At 47.6% G+C, this 17915-nt stretch overlaps 1 protein-coding gene across 1 annotated transcript in view; it reads left to right on the top strand.

Annotated features, from left to right (window-relative positions):
* LOC135915046 (nuclear receptor subfamily 2 group F member 6-like) overlaps positions 1 to 17915 on the top strand; it is a 57445-nt gene that overhangs the window by 13361 nt on the left and 26169 nt on the right. Inside the window, exon 2 of the mRNA XM_070531691.1 lies at positions 5991 to 6279. Within this exon, the coding sequence (XP_070387792.1) occupies positions 5994 to 6279 (286 nt within the window). The 5' untranslated portion in view covers positions 5991 to 5993. The remainder of the gene's footprint in view (positions 1 to 5990; positions 6280 to 17915) is intronic.

Genomic DNA, 17915 nt, shown 5'->3' with positions numbered 1-17915 from the left:
AGGGGTTCTTGCTGACACCAAGTGGCGTGGACAGAATTTTTTTTTCGAGGAATGAGAAAGAGAGGGGGGGGGGGAGGGCACGCATTTAACCGGGCAGGGCGAGGGGTTGGAAGGGGATATAGGTGCGCTCCATACTAACACAGCAATTTCAGGACGCCCTGGCTGCGCGACTGCACACCCCTCCTCCTCTTCCAACGCGTCCTCCTCGCTCTTGTTGCAGTCTATTGTATATGGCTAGAATGCGCGATGCACAATAACACACTGCAGCACTTGCACACCTTCGCGTGCGAAGGTTGTCAACACCGAATATCTGCCATCGTGTCGCAGTTCAGGGAGAAGACGAAACAAGTTTTCTCCAAGTTGGGCAGGTGTGTCGCTTGCTGGTACGGCTTCCTTCAGTTCACAGGGTCCCAATAAATGAAAACGGAGCGCAAGAATGTTTCGCGGAAAGACAATGGTGTTAAGTGCCACTGTTGTTGTTGTTAAGTGCCATGGAGAGTCATATTCGACTTGTCTCCAGGTGACTGCACGAGTACACAGTGGTGCTTGTAGAGGACCAAATTTAACTCCCCCTTCAACTTTATTAAGCACTTTTTTTCCCGCGTTTACATGTGCCCTAAATAGATTATAAGCTAATACGAAAAGATGGACACTTTATTCACAACCTCATTCGGAAGTGTCTTCCAGGCATGTTTAGAACACCGTCCGGAGCTGGAATGACCTGTATTTTAAAAACAAAAGAAACTAGAGAACGCGAACCATTTGTACGTCACGAAAGCAATTCGTTCTGCATCCAACACCATCATTTTTGCGCATATACTTAGCGCTGTAGTTTTGGGCGTGGTTTTTGATCGCGTACAATTTCTCGCGATGGCTTAAATCATTCGTACGCACGCAAACGCAAGAAGAAGAAAAAAAAAAGCCTAGCGAACAGAGAGAGACAGAGGGAGAGAAAAGCGGAATGCCTTGTTCTCTCAATAACAATGTGTCCTTGAACGCTTTAGTGCTTTTTCTTTTCTCCTCTGCCGTCTTTAGTGTACAAAACGACGGCCACACGCCGAGGCCTTGTGTGGAAGCAGTCTCTAATGGCCGCTTCACGCAAAGCAGATTGTCCGTTCACTGAACGAGGCGTCGGAGGGCGCCACTGTCACGAAGTGGGGCACGGCGTGGCCAGTTCCGTCACTAGACGACTGCATGGGAGACGAAAACAATCCTTCTTTCGGGCCGTTTTAGTTTCAATGGCAGACGAAGACAACAACATCGACAACAAAAGGTGTTTCTTTCCCGGAAACTAGAGCGTTCGGTCGATTAGGCTTCAATAAGTTTTTTTTTATTTCTTTTTTCCCCTCCTGGATCGGTAATACTCGCGGCTTGGAGAAAAGGCTACGGTATTCGAATGCGTAGTAATGAGGTACGCTAAGGAGGCAGTTAAAACGGACCACTACTATACGAGTAGATTAGCTCATTCGAGGCTCTCCGCGACATTCCTTAGGCAGACAAGGTTGGGTATCAACTGATACCGCCTCGTGGTTTAAATTTTGAAACTCAACATCCCAACGTCCATGACTTCAGGGTGACCACGCGGATTCCACGAAATTTTTTAACATTTAGCGCCATTGTTATTTACCGGGGAAAATCCCGAATATGTTTCCAAATAGTGTTTCTTTTCTTCTTTCTTTCCTTCTTTTTTTCAGTTTCGAGCGGCAGTGAACCCAACCCCCCTTTAATCTTTAAGGAACAATTAGTTAGCTATTCTTGAAGGGATACTAAGGAACTACAGGTTGAAGTATATTAGTTGATTTCGCTTCTACAATACCAAAAAAAAAGCCCCTCTTACCTCGAGAGGAGGCTTGGTAAGCAGAAAAAGACGCAAAAGCGAAAGACGGCTGAGAGTGTCACTTTACCGCAACAGCTCGTCATGAATGTCGACGGCGTCTGGTCAGGCATAGTTAACTTCTTGTGGTAAAAAGGATTGTCTATGTCGTATTCCGAAGCGGACAAAGATTGGAATTTCGCAAGTTTCCAGAACATTCATTGCGCCCCGGCGACCCAAATACGTGAAAGTACGTTGCAATTTACGGCACCACACTGAGGTAAAAGCTCTCAAATTTCGGCACTAAATAGGAAGAAAATGTAGAAACTAAGAATGCGTTTATCAATCTCATTACCACGTGTTCGTGCATGGTGCATGGACTTAGAAGTGCCGTCACTAGCTATCTACAGCTTTCCTTTTAAGACGTTTTTTTCTGACGCATACTAAGCCTCCGTTCACGGCATGATCTGTAATTACAGAGCTTACTGTACTAACTCTGCTTAGCCTGATACTTCTCGTTAGTGTGACGCAGTTGCTTGCCAGTGCACGGATATACTTACATGGATAGACTTACACAAGGATAACAAGGATAGACTTACATGCTGATGCTTCCAGAGTTCTACCAGTGTCTGTTTCGCTGTAAAAGTTTGACCGTTTAACGAATAAATTGAATGAACTACTTCCTGAATTTCGCGGCAAAACAACGGTGCCTATATATTGCCTGTGCAACGTGGTAAGTATTCCTTTTTTCTAAGTATTCCTTTTTCCTTTTCTCTTTTTCTTCAGAAAAATATCCCCTATAAGTCACCATGTTACATTATTTATCGTTTTCAGATTATATGTAATCTTTTTTTCAACAGTTCGCAATTACCTAGCCTCAACCAGACGTTGCCGAGCTTCGTGACGTGTGTGCTCCGCCTATTCAAACGCGGCGTTGGCAGCAGTACTCTGAACCAGCGCTGTTTTCTGACATACCAAAAAAAAAAAAAAGCTCTTTCCATTTTTTGAAATTCACGTACGTACTATTCGAGAAGCTTATTCTAGCAATTAGGCTTACCTTAACCATTTCTTTAATAGCTTCGCTAGTTCGATAGTCCCATTAAGCGCCTACAATTGGTAAATTGCATGACGTGCCGTAAAGTAAACCAATAAAAACTTAATTTGTGAAATTCTGTTAATTAGTTGAGTATGCATTTCTATTTCTCACGAAAATGATGTCCGCCTCTTCGAGTGATCCAGTTCAAGGATTATAATAGTGCTATCTGCCACAGGAAATTAATACATGCGCGTTATTTCTTAACGCACGTGTGTGCAAAGTTACAGTCGTCTCGCCACAAAATATTCCACAGGGTAAAGCAAAAAAAAAAAAAACGAACACAACTCAATTATTGCACCACATACGAGCCATGCAGCTTTTTCTTTTTCTTTCCTTTTTTCAGTTTGTTTCTTTTTTTGCACAAAGATAGTGAAGCATTACTGATGCGATCATTAGCCTTGAATATTAAGAACGCTTCGCCTAAGTTTCTTGTGCTAGGCTATTTCTGCTCTACGGCAAAATGCCAATCACTCGAAATCGTCGCTAACAGCGACGATTTGCTGCACGATATGCTGCTCGCAGGCAAGTATGCATGCGCCTGTATTAATGATTGGCAGGTCACGCTCCCTTGCACGGTCATTGATACGCCTACCAGTTTTGCTCAAGTAATTTATCCTAGACGTGAGTAAAACGTTACAGATAACTCGCGTGACACACTCGGCGTAGGGTTTCACCGTTCTTTTGCCGCAACCGTTTTCACTCTTGAAATCCAGGGGCACATGTGCGCAAGCTTCATGACTGCTGAGAACAACACTACCGGCATGCCGTGCCCATTCGATACCTTCTTCATGTTGTGTGAGACTGAGTACACGTACGGTACCACTCCCGGTTTTTCTTTTCTTTCTTTCTTTGCAGCGCTTCTGACAACATGCTGTCGTCATGCTTTGCCTTTCCAAGGTATCTCAGCGACAGACGTCAGGACCGCGCAAAGGAAGCCTGCTGAAGTCAGCCTTCTGACCCGGTTGTAAAAGCTGTCTTGCATCATATGAGGGCCCGACCTCAGGAACACCGACTTTAAGCACTAAGACGCAACAGACCTCACTGCCGTCTTAAATTGCGCCGAGTAATAGGAAACGAGTCTTTTTGTTCACCTTACCTTCTGAGTGCCCATTTTGCACCGCGAGGGTTACGCGTTCGCTAGACGCGCGGTCGTCATAAGAATTCGCGCATTCTTCTCAGGGACCAGAGACCCTGCATTGTGTGACAAGTGCTACTATTCCAAACAAATGGAGTGCTTTTGTATGTGTGCCCCACGTCTTAGAACGGACGTGCGTGCACCTGCATGCGCTTCACCGCGAAGCTTTGCGTTGCAAAAGTTGCTTTTCCTCAGTACTACTGTAACTGTGGAGAAGCACCCTTTAAAGGAACACGAATGAGTAAATCTGTTTGGGCTGATAAAGTATTTTTTGGTAGAGTCATTTTAATTATTTAGCGATAATAGCGAAGAGAAGACGAAACTCAAAGTTTCACTCAGAAATTTCGCGCCGAAACTTCAGCGCCGTGCATATGTGGGACATCATAAATTTCAACATTTTTGGGGGGTTGTATTTCAGCCATTTGTGGCTCAGTAACAGTACTTGAAACTACCTAACTTCATTCTTTTGCTTTCTAACAACACAATGCAGTCCGTCTTGAACGATAAAAATTAACTGGGCATGAGCGGGCATACTCAAAATCTATGACGTCACAGCGAGCTGGTGAGGGAAATTCAAAGTGGCGTCGACACCCGCCTCTCTCGCCTTCGCGAATTTTCGGCCTGACCAAGTCTCTTCTCGCGGTAAGAGTGATCTTTCTTTTCTTTTCATCTATTTCTTTTTGCTATTGTGGAGAGGTACTTTACTAACGCTTCTTAATCCGTTTATCTCTCGTGTCCCTTCAAATTGAAGGTGTCCCACATAACGAAATCTACGGCGGCAGAACTTGCTGCCCTCCGTGCCGTTGGAAACCATTTGACCGACCAACAGGCAGAAATATGGGTCTTTTTTTTCACTCAAAAGCCGCTCTTTAGAGCATCAGATCTTCTCTACGTCACGCTGCATATAAGCAGATGATGTCTGAAACAAGAGAGAGTAACCATCACACTCAGGAAAAAGGGCACGATGTCACCTTTCTGTGACTTCCAGATCATTGTGGCATAGTCGACATAACTGACAAGGCTACCTGGTGTGCCCACGGAGGCACTCATACTACTTCAGTTCGACTGGCAGGGACTGAAGCTTCTAGAGAACTTCGCTAGCTTGCTCGTGCAACGACGCAAGCTTTCTGGAGCTCTGCGAGCGTATCTAATAGCCGCCTACGTACCCTGTACCCTTTGTTACAGCTCGAAGAGCCAACTAGCCTTTCCCACGTGGATTCAACACTGCTCTACCACCTATGGGTTGATGCGGCATTTACAAATGCGTATTGTTTCTGCCTTGGAATGTTGATACACCAATGTGCGACACTTGTGGCTCTGAAGAAGCCGTCGAACACATGTTGTGCAGATGCTTAAAAACGATGTCCAGCGCATTTCTTTCAGACCACACTAAACCGGCTGGACTCTAGCAGAGCGTTTGCTGAAACAAAAATTCTTGTACCCTGGTCACATCCGTCAATGGTGCAGAAAGCTATTCGCGCGCTACTGCAGTTTTCGAGGAACAGCGGCCTCAATGACTTATTGTACTACTGCTGAGTGTCCTGTTGTGTGCGCGCATGCAGTGCTCGTTTTCCCTTCCTCTCCTTCTTCCTTGCTTCTGTTCACCCTTTTCCTTAGCCCCAGTGCAGGGTAGCAAACCGGACGCTCGTCAGATTGACTTCCCTGCGTTTCGTCTCTTTGTTCTTTGCTCTCTCTCTCTCTCTCTCTCTCTCTCTCTCTCTCTCTCTCTCTCTCTCTCTCTCTCTCTCTCTCTCTCTCTCTCTCTCTCTCTATCTATCTATCTATCTATCTATCTATCTATCTATCTATCTATCTATCTATCTATCTATCTATCTATCTATCTATCTATCTATCTATCTATCTATCTATCTATCTATCTAAACTGCCAGGTCAAACTCTTTCGTATTCGCAATGAACAGTAGGTAAACATGACCACCGCGATGCAGGCGATGCAGAGTGCCAGCGCCGTGGTTTCCGCGGCAGTTGGGGTGGTGGGCGGCGGGGGCGGCCGCGAGCCCCTGTGCCGCGTGTGCGGCGACCGGGCGTCGGGGCGCCACTACGGCGTCGCCTCGTGCGACGGCTGCCGCGGGTTCTTCAAGCGCAGCGTCCGCCGCCAGCTGCAGTACGTGTGCAAGGAGGGCGGCACCTGCGTCGTCGACGTCGCCCGGCGAAACCAGTGCCAGGCGTGCCGCCTCGCCAAGTGCCTGCGCGCAGCCATGAGGCCCGAAGGCGAGTGCACCTAGCCCCCCCCCCCCCCTCCTCCCCCTGCGTTCACTATACGCTGCATGCGCTGTGGCGCAGCCGACTGCATGTTTGGAATGCCTGCCCAGGCGATCCGCAGTGTGTATGGGAGCCACTGATCCACTGCGCCGACGCTGCAGGTTCCCAGCCATATCACACACGTCATTGCTAGAGCATGGACAAGTCTCGTCGGGCGTTGCAGCCGCTCCGTGCATGCTCTATTGCTTCCACGTGACACGCGAATAACAGAAAGTTGTTACCACTAACCGCTGCCCCAAAAACTGTGACCAACTACTGAGAAAATGGCGTCCTCTGAGTAACCTCGCTTTTAGCGTTGCTTGACAGGTACTGAAAAAAATAAAGGAGGCTGTGGCTGTGCACGCTGTGACCGCTTGGCTAAAGTCCTAATACTAAATTACAAATTACGCAAGGAACTTGGCCCGTATTCACATAAAAAGAAGAGAAAAAACTTATTGCGTTGGAATTGTTTGCAAGAGAAACTGCCAGCCAGTCGTGGTGATGTATGGGTGTATTGTTTACGAATGTGGCTGGCCAATGGCAAAAATCCCTTACGAACGAAAAGCTTTCTAAATTCGACCCCTCGTGCACCGTTAGTCACAGCGCTATGTTGAGTGCGACATTCTGAAGCAGGCACCAGAGACCTGTTAAAAAGTATTTAAACTTATGACCGCATGCAGTTCGTTCCTTATTCGCTTCATGGCGGCCGCGTGTTTCTCAGCTTGTAATAGATTTCGAAGGACATTTGCTAAAGGCGATACGTGACCACACACGCTGCTAAGATTGGGGTAAGGTGCTGGGGTTCTCCTTCCGTAGGTCACCGTAAATCACCTTGCGACGAGCTGCTACAAGTACTTGAGGACACATAATCAACTCAAAAGGGCAACAAGGCTTTCGCCGCGCCAAATACTTATGAGTCGCCCAGTAGATCAGATCGCTGCTTTCACAGGTTGCGCCATTATTAGCACAGAGCGTGCCTCGGTTACGGTGCACGTGCGGTGCACGTGGCAGTTTTTTGGACATGGTTCTAACAGGCATGTGTTCTAACATCCCAAAGCAACCGAGTGACTATGACGGACGCCGCAGCGGAGCGCTTCGGAATAATTTGACACCTGCGGTTTCCTAAATCGCGCTGAAAGTGCTGTACACTAGAGCGTCCACGAATCGATCCCGCGACCTCGTGCGGGGCAACAGAACACCGCATCCACTTTGAAAACCGATGCCGCACCAAGAAGAACCAGCGCTCTCCTGAGGAGGCACTCCAACTAGTAAGCTTTCTTCCCGTAATGTGTTTCGAAAATATTCAAGTATCATTAACTGTTGACCCTGTGTGCTTTTGATCGTATGATGCTCGATGTGGTGTAAAAATCCTGGAGATTTCATAATTTGGATGGACAGAAGGTGCGGTGCCTTTGTTGCACGGTGTTCTATAAGGACTGCGGTTGAAAGTCCCTGTAATTACTTAGCTTTAGCGACGACAGACAGCAGCATAATGCAGTCGATCGTACAGAACAGAAAAGAAGTATTCCTGGACGTGTGCCTGCATCTGCGGGAAACCGCATTTCGGTCGGGAAGAAGTCTGAAGAAAGCGCCCGCTAGAATCTTAAGTTTCAACCAAACATGTTACAGTGAAAGATTAACTGGCAGAGAAATATTGACAGGCACCGCCCATTCGTGCCTCCTGGCTGGCAAAAAAAAAGTTCTCAATCTTCTTTCCGTTGAATTTGTTTCTGCGTGCGCACGTGCGCCGCGTACAGGTACTTTATTTACCGCTGTTAAGAACGTGGAGGCGTTGTTAAGAACGGCCCAGCTGAGATGCAACTTTTGCCAGCCAGTTGCGACAGCGGCGTCAACTTTCCTGGAACGCCACCGCAAACCTCTAGCCACGGCGTCACTAGGGCGACTGTGTGTGAAGAACAATACGCGCGTCCTCGACTCTCCGTCGCTGGAGCCAAGATGAGTGCGACGAAGCAGGCTTTGTGCCTGAACCCGCCACCGCCAACCTGGTCTGCTGTCAACGAGGGAGTCCCTGAGGGAACGTAGTTAGAGGCTCCTTCCCACGCGCCGTTCAAGAGGCAAGACAATGGGCACCTGGCGGCGCGCTGCGGGGGTCAGCTCGGGGAATAAAAGGCGCCTTTCCTGACGTAAGCCCCGAGTTCTACGAAGTCCGTCTGACGTCGGCTCCCGACCGTGAACCTGTGCCGAAGTGTGTGTGTGTAAGCCGTCCCGGAGAGAGGCGGCTTGTTTACGATGGCTGGACGAACGTTTCCCTCACCTTGGGATCGAGGGGGGACCGAGTGTTTATAAACCGTTTGTGCGGCTGCTCAGCACTTTCTCTCGCAGTCATGCTAGGCTGATGAACTGCAACATCCTTATGTAGATACTGTAAATAAACCCATATTCCTCGTTCTCGATGAGAAGCAGTCCTTCCCTTCAACAACGTCCTCAGCGTGGATAAGTTAGACGACGGCATGGGCCAGCTAACTTCTAATTCATGCCCGACTCCAATCTTGACAACTGGTTACGAACGGTGGGATTGAGCCCCCCAATCCCAACGCCACGTAGAAAAAGAAAGAAAGGAAGAAAGAAAAACGGAAGGAAGGAAAAACAAAGCTTATATTTTAAAAATGAAGAGGGAACACCCTGCCGCTTACGGTGCTTTCTTCCGAAAACGAGATAAGCCCATTGCGAGACTAAGGGCACAGCCTGCGCCGACTGAGAGAGACACTGAGCGCGAAAAGCTGCGATCAGCGGGCCAAGAGCGCCGCGTCGCAAAGCCCGCGGCCGGCGGATCCGATGGCAGCTGCTCGGCCTCCCACGCGTGTCTCGACGGCACTGCAGCGATGTCAGCGAGCAGCGCGGGGGCTGCAAAATCACCACGAAAAGAGAGCCCTCTTGACGGTCGTGCCGTGGGTGAAGCACCGGGTTGAAAGGAGCAATACTGCTGTCGCGATTTTTGCAGTGCTGGAGTGCTGAAAATCACACCGGCCGTAACGCGAAATATGATGTCTATGCGGTACGTGAATAAGGCTAATAAACATTCAATTCTTTTCTTTGACACTATCGACGTATTCGAACGGTGCTCAATACGTCATTGGCTCGGCTTACTTGCGATAGCAAGTTATATTCTTAGTGTTTGCACTGCTTTGTGAAATCCGAAGCCTCAGGTGTGTCATATGTGTCTCCGACATTCCTAATCAAGCAAAATTGTATTTGCGATAGCAAGTTGCATGCATTGCTTGCACAGGTTCGTGTAATCTTTGCTAACGCCTCTTGCGTGCCATATACCTAATTATGCATAAAAAGGAAGTCACAGGCAGAAGAGGAAGTAAAGGTGTCCACCAAAATCTCGGACGCAGCATGTGCCTGCCACAGTAAACACAGAGGATTCACCTAAGCGTTTAGTATCTGCGCCTTGATGGCGCAGCAAGAGCGCGCACACCAACTGAACTGCATGCAAGAGATACCTCAACTTGAGTCGCAAGTTCTTTCAGTCGTAGTTTCACGCGAAAAGCATTTAGTCGTTACTATACTTGATTGGCGCACCTGGACGCACTTATCGGCGACTGCTGGAGAAACCATAGCCTGTGGCACGTGCAGCTTCCCGAGCCCTGGAACGCGCTCCCAGTATGCCCAGCTGTCACAGCCGTCCTGGCTTGGCCGGACGAGGGATTATTTTCGACTGCCGGTGATCTCGTAGTTTTTCTTGAGGGACCCACGGCTGTGTAAGCGGACGCAAGTCTCGAAACCGACGCCCGACGTGGGCACAACTTCGGGCGCCCACGTCTCCGTAAGGTCCAACGATACGCCGTTTGATCAAGCCGCTCGGCTCAGACGACTCAGCATTTAAGTACCGTCATTTTAGCGTATCGATGGGAGAAAAGGAATGACCCAATCTCATCAGAGTAACGAGCCGTATATAAGTGACAGCAAACAAAGTGAGCCCACATTCAAAGAAGCGCCTGCGAGGTATCCTAACCGCGAGTATACCAACAGAAAACGCCCCGCGGCACGTGACCAAGAGGAGCGGCAGTCACGCGACCCACCGCACACCACCACCACAACGGCGGGATCATCGACGCCTCGCCGGTTGCCAAAGGCGTCGATGAACGCGTGCCGCTCTGGGCGGGTGCGAGAGACCAGCCGGGGGACACGCGATCGCACTGAACAACCGCCGCTGATGCCCCCTAATGGGTGCAATGTGGAACCGTGGCAGACTGCCACTGAGCAAACAGGCGGCGCCCCGCACGTGTCACGTATTCGGGTGGCTCCGCACAACCATCGGCGCGCCCGAGCTGGCCCGAAAACGAAGCCTAACCCGCCCTGAAGCTCAGTAGTACACTTGCCCGAGCGACGCGAATGCATCTGTTAAATGGAGCGCCAAAAGAAAAAAAAATCAACCGGCCCTGCCACGCATAGCGAAATAGGGATATGAGCACGAATTTCCCATTCTTCTAACGTCGTTGTATTGAGCTTCCTTCTGCGTCGTGTGTTTAAACGCGAGGGCTGAGACCATGCCTAAACCATGTGGCCCATGGAATTTTATTTTCTTAGTCTGAGAGTGTAAGTTGTACTCGGTCTTCTTCATAAGCACCCTTGGTACGATAAAAACTTAGGAAGCATGAACAGTCACTTCTCTTTACGTTTTACGGTGATCTCCGGAGACTTTCCGGTAAATTGCCCTCTTAAATGGCCGGTTAAACTTATGAAGCAAGAAAACGGTGGTGGGATGCGATAGTCTGAAAATAGTACCGGACGCTCAAGCTGCCACATCGCAGCTGTTCCGCAGGTAACCAGGGTTTTATAAATCAGTTTTACGGCAAAATGCGGAGGGAAAGTATTATACGAGTGTTCGGCGCACTATAGGGGACTGTCTCATATTTGACCAGCACAAGGACGTGTTTCTTCAGTTGAGTAGAGGACGCAATGTTATTATTTTATCGCGAAGGCTCGCTGGTGGAGACATGCGAGCAGTATCTTTTGTGGGGTCACAGGCAAGCAAATGCCACGAACTGGACGAAAGTGTCTTCACACAAGACCTGCTACACACCCCTAAAGGAGCGGCGCGGTCGTGCCTAGTCGCCTTTAAACCTTTGACACTAGCAGTGCGTTATGTTCTGTATTCATCTGCGTCATAAAATACCTTATGACAAAGAGGGGGGAGCGGGAGAGTGGGAGAGAGATATATATAACTGATCCTGGAGAGGTTTGCCTGGTGGCATGCCTATCATGTTACTCCAGATGGATATGGTGAAAAATTAAATAATGTTCACAACTGACAGCACAGATACACAGCATACACACAACACAACCTTCAACACTCGACTAAGATGTCTCACTGAGACCAGTGTCTCCAAGGAAACACAAAAGTGCCTTCATTGCGCGAGATGCAAAGGCGGAAATACGCAAACGCAAGATTGCGGCAACAAAGGATCGAAACAGTTGGTGCCGCAAACGTATATCGCTTCCTCAAAGCCTTACTGGTATCTCGAGGCCATCACTTCGACCGATGTGTTGGACTCCAGGGTAACCGGACCTCTGGTACTACAGGCGGAATAATGTTAAACGGATTAATGTCCGAGACATTCTCTCCTTGAGAGACACCGGCACGGTCATTGCTACTACCGTAACTTTTCTCAATGCGAAGGAACTCATTGACTGCTGTAAATTTGATAGTCACCTTTGCGTTTAGCTGTTCCACGTCTTCGTGCTCTGATCAACGTCCCTCACACCAATATTATTGCATGATAACTTTATAGTAAGCCATACTTTCTCTTGGTGTACTTGGTGTCTTGGTGTAGTCAATGGCTACTGAAACGCTACCGCTATGCTAATCCTATGCAGTCCGATAGGCTACCGCTATGTTACGACTGTGCTACGGATGTGCTGCGCTACAGCTTGAGAGTTCTAGAGAGCTCTTTAATGAGCACAATACTACGGTTACATATAGGTATTATACATACATAGAGAAGGAGGTCTCATAGTCAACAGACTGTACAGGGAACCTCCCATTAGAAATGAGTAGGGTATGTAAATACAAAGCAGGCTACATGCAAACAGACAAAATACCGTATTAAATGGGTCACTAGCTAACACATTAGGACTATTTAATAACAAACAGCAATTATTAATAAAAAGGTAGCGCTGAAATTGTTATACTGAGTGCAAAAGTTTACAGAGGTTTAGTTTGAATGTGTAAAAATGAGGGGGTATCCTAGTATGCAGTGGCGTAGCTAGGTCGTCTGGCACCCGGGGCCCTTAGCTCTCCTGTCACCCCCCCCACCCACCCACCCCCCGCTTGGGTGTAGTCGAGGAAGGCGGGGATATCGACAATTGTCGGGTGTCTTCAGACGTATACGACACCCCCCCTACTTGCCCCATGCACCCGGGGCCCACGGCCCCCCGGCCCCCCCTGTTTCTACGCCACTGCTAGTATGACACTGTAATGATTTCCAAAGTAGTGTGGCTCAAAAATTAGTGGTAACTTTGCCCTAATTAGTTCTAGGCATTGGTAATAAATAGCTGTTGGTAGAAGCGAATCGGGTAGATGTGTAAGGTGGATACTGGCTGTTAGTAATTATAAGGAACGGGAGCTATCCGTTAACAGACTTATGAACAAGTGTTCCAAGTGAGTATTTATTTAGTTTCTGTAATGATGAAATACCGTTAGAACTGAGCAATGGAGGTGCTTCTAATGTGTAGCTGGTACGTGTGATGATGCGAATTGCTTGATTTTGGGTATGCTGCAGTGGGGATAAATGTGTGGGATACGTGTTACCCCATGATGATGTGCAATAATTAATATGTGTATGTATAAAAGCGTAGTAAAGAGAAATGAGTGTCTTCACATTAAAGAAATTGCGAACTTTAATTAATTTTCTAATCCCAGAAGCTGCCTTTTTCTTTGTTAAGGATAAAACATGCTCATCAAATTTTAGGGGTTTATCTAACATGATGCCAAGAAACACTACACTGTCAGTAGGATAAAGTGTGCGGGAAGCAAATGATAGCGATAGAGACCCTGAGATAAGCTTTTGTTTGGTTGGTAAAATGAATAAGTTAGATTTTATAGTAATAATGTGTAGTCTGGCAATAATGTTTAGTCGGCACCTGGTTACAATGTTTGCAGCGTCGTGGTTAAGCTTGCACATTAATAAATCAAGACTTTTGTCTGAGGTGAATATAGTAGTGTCGTCGGTGGAAAGGATACAGTCAGGTGACTTTAGGCACTGCGAGAGGTCATTAATATATATTGAAAACAAGAGAAATCCTAATATATATCCTTGCGTTATACCAATGTTCGTTATTTTAGGGTGTGAGTAAGTGGTAGGTATCGATACAAGTATATTATCTATCTCTCAAATAGTTACGTAATAATTGCGGTGCCCGGCCGATTATACCAATAGAGCCTAATTAGCAAAAAGTATGTTATGAACAATCTTATGTTAGAAATAATAAAGCTGAATCACGTGAGTATCCCTCCCTAAACCCAAACTGATTTGGTAATAGGATATGAAATTCTGACAAATAACTTTATAAGCGTATTACGATTAGTTTTCCGACAACTTTACTAAAGAACGAAAGTATAGCAATATGGCGTAGTTATATATTAGATGCTTATCTCCCTTTTTGAAAACGGGGATTATATTGAGCTTTTTTCAAAGAACTTGCATAAATTCCTGTCTTAAAGGTAAGGTTCACTATGTGACAAAATGTACCGGATATTAAGCACGCTATCATCTTTACGAGAGATGGACTGAAGTTATCAAGACCAGGCCCTGTGTTTTTTAGACTGGAAATGACTGTTGCTATTTCTTCAGTGTCGCGGGATGAAGGAAGAAGCTATGAGGCACACGAAGGTAAGTCTGGGTCAATGGATCGTCACACCCTTGATTATTTGTACTGAAGGATTAACGAAGGAGTTTGCAATCTCCAAGAGATTATCAAGTAGAATATCCCCCGATTGTATCATAGTTATTTCGGCATTACGATTGAATCGATTTAAAAAACGGTTTAATACTTTCCATTAATTGTTTTTCTTTTTACATGGTTACCATCACATTAATTTCATTTTCATGATACCTAGCTTTAGCCTGTTTGAGTAGCGTCGAATATTTGTTATACCCTTGGTGAAGTACAGTGTTAAATGGCTGTCTTTTGGTTTTGCTGCAAAGGTTATCTTTTCTCCGTAGACAATTTAGCCAACTGGTGGATAACCACGGGTTACGAGGAGTTCAAAACCTGCTTTTTTTACACTTCATTACTATGGTAGAACCTGCAATAGCACAGGAAATTATTTTTGAAAATGCGTTATAGGCAGTTTCAGGGTTATCGCATGCCATTACTGGGGACCAGTCTGAAGCAGTAATTAATTCAATAAACATTGACGAATTAAACTTCTTTCTGGTGAATCTTGCATCGGTAGTGCCACGAGTAGAAGTTAAGCGCACGAATATTGGGTAGTGATCAGTTATTAAAGCTTGGAGAACACCACAGTCAGGATTAGTAAGAAAATTAGACAATATGTGGTCGATAACTGCTGATGCTACTGAAGCGTAGCCAGTGGTACTGCAATGGAAATATTTATTTGCTATGAAGATCCTGTGTACGGTGTGTATCACCGTTTTTTTTTTTTTGGTCTGAAAACCGCAATATGATAATGAGGCACGCGGTAGTGGGAGATTCCGAATTAATTTTGACCAGTTGACGTTCTTTAACGTGAGCTCAAGGCACGGTACACGAGTGTTATTGTATTTCGCCCCCCATCGAAACGCGGTCGCATCGGCCGCAGCGCCATAGCCACTACACCAGCTTGGCGAGTGTATACGGTGTGTGTACGGTGCCGGCTAAAGCAAAGTAGCTGCTGCAAAGCATGAATCGTTTGTTTTAGCACTGCCCCAACGCGACAGCCCGTCGCGGAACTCTCGTTGTGCCTTACCCGTACACGGTGGCGCGAACACAGCACGAGTCGCCAGCAGCGCACCCTTCAAATTCGGAGGACCCGATGTCACCGCCGAGTCTACGGCTCGCTTTAAATCCCTCGTTGGTCGAACGAACCGCCAGGCTGGCCGGGCACTTGCAGCAGAGACCGAACAGAAGCGAGTAGGCACACGTGAGAGCCTAAATGCGCAGCGCGTTAAAAAAAAAAGAAAGAAGAGGAGCCGGGTCTCACGGCGGGCGCTAAAAGCCAAGCGGACTAATCCCCGGGCGCGACATCGCTGCTCTCGCCGAGCGGGAGCGACGGTTGAGCACGTGGAGAGGCCATGGGCGCGGCGGTCCCCCTGAAAGCCGCTCTTCACGGCGACGCTCTGGGACGCTGTGGAGCAGCCGTCCCCCCCAGCAACCTATTTTCTATTTCTCTCCGACAGCCGCCCCGCCGCGCTTGGGCCATGCAGGAGACGCAGCGGCAGCACTCGACGTCAGCTGCAGAAATTTCCGCTCTCGAAGCAGCGGCCGCGGTCTGCGCTCTCGGGGCGTTCTTCTGCCACTATCGAGTGCCGAGCCATTTCTGGCCGTTCAGTGTCCCTCCTTTGCTTTCTCTGTAACTTTTCGATAGGTGCGTTGGCGCGCGCTTCTTGTCCCTTCGCGCGCCTTGAAATGGCGGTTCAACCTGCAGCCACTCTCGGCGAGAGCCGGCCGCCTCCTGGTTTTCGAATTGTTTGCCCTCCCAGGACACAGGCTGGAAAAGAAGCTGTCACCGCAGACGTCTTTGCTCTCTGCTGGCAACAATCCGAATTCCGTCGCACGACGAAAAATATATATAGCTCGCCGGTGCCAAATTCTCCAGAATTTCACACCGAGTGTTTCCCCCCCCCCCCCCCCTAAGCCATGTTTTAGAGAGGCTTACAAACTTGCGTTCGTGGACAGAATCTTCAACCAAATGATTTAGCCAGCGTCAGTTCAGAAGGAAAGTGTCGCATTTGAAGCTCACCTAAATGCAGTACGGGGCTGACGATACGTTTTCTCACAATCGGCGTCATCTCCTTCAACTGGAACCTATGATAACGACATGCACTGGAAATTGGCGTCAACCAAGAGACGTACATACACAGACGGCAGTAAATTTAACCGAGCGCTGCATGTGGTGCTGTCGACCGGCCCACATGTGCGACCTATACGGAAATTAGAACTGCCAGGCTCACGGGTTACGCGCTAGCGCTGCATTTAAGCCCCGAAATACTCTTCATTTTAATTCAATCGCACGTTAATGACCTGGCTTCGCGATGACATGGCCTGTTTCGCTTACATCTTGGCTACACCTGCACGCACTTTAAGTATAGAAGTGCCCAGCGCAGCGACGGTCACTGCGTTACCTTGTGTTCGTCCTAGTCCTTTAGCACTACCCAGATTGCCGGTACGACAGAGCAACTATACACCGAAATTCTGCCCTGATTAAGTCACTGTAGTGATAGCTCTGGGCCCGGTGTGACCCCCGCAAAGCATGGGGCGTTTGTGCCACTAACGTCAAGGTTGTATATTATCACGCTGTATGCTTATCGCGCCGTTGCAATGCCGCCGGAGCGAGGAGGGTTCGGTGCGCACCATATAGTTTCACATTAAGAGTGCTTTAGAAGGCGGTCTGGTGCTACAACTACACCACGAGGGGAAAGATCGACATAAATCAGAGAGAGATTTTTCCTTGACGCGGCAGTTGCTTCGTCCAGAAGGCACTAGCCCTTGTGACGTTTGGTTGTTTTTTGAAACGGAGGGGGACACAGTAAAGCTAAAGTATATTTGGTCAATTTCTTGCATCGCGCGATAACTCGCGCAAACGTATTTCCATGCCCCCCCCCCCCCCCCTTGTGTCAGCTATAAAAGCAGCCTACGCACCATGCTCTTGGGAACAATCTGGTGCGTGAAGAGAATGCAATTTACGATTTCCTTTTTTTTTTTTCGACGACCGCTTTCCTCCGCGTTTTCTTCAATCCATTTCAAGAGAACTATGAAACTTTACACGGGTCCTTTTGTGAATTTCTGGAGGTCGTAGATATCTCCCCATTTGCACGCTTTTCCCGCCAAAATATTTCAATAGAAGAGTGAACAAGCTGGATCGATTTTCGTTCATGCCAGCCATCTGTGAAACGATAGAGATCATCGCTTTGTAATTTAGGCATCGCTGCGATGACCAGTTATCCATGGTAAATTGTCCACCTTAATAAACGCTGCCCCCCCCCCCTCCACCTTTCGGGCTTTACAGAAGTTTTAACGAAGTTGAACGTTTGTTGCATTGGCCACGTGTATTTACATATCTAAGTGTTTAACCTTCAGAGCTAACTGACTAAGCAGTTTTCAGATCGTTAGACGTATTGATGTTTAGTGTGTGTATCGCTAAATTTCGACAATTACGACAGGAGTGACCGAGGGTAATTGCCATATATATTCTCGATAATTTATTCCTTAAGGAGCCCTAGAAACCGCAAAATGGGGGCATTCGATGGATAAGATGTATACTACAATAATCGCTGCCATCCAGCGAACACGCAACGACAATCTTTAACTTTACAAGCCATAAGGTAGTTAACAGCCCGTTGCACCGCAAGCTAGAAAACTATTACCCGTTATTCGCATGCAAATTGAACCGACATACGGGCAAAGGTAAATCGTTGGTTACT

This window comes from Dermacentor albipictus, chromosome 1, assembly GCF_038994185.2.
Source record: "Dermacentor albipictus isolate Rhodes 1998 colony chromosome 1, USDA_Dalb.pri_finalv2, whole genome shotgun sequence".
Lineage (NCBI taxonomy): Eukaryota > Metazoa > Arthropoda > Arachnida > Ixodida > Ixodidae > Dermacentor > Dermacentor albipictus.
Note: the sequence above shows the minus strand (reverse complement) of the source record. Positions and strands in the feature narration are given on the sequence as shown.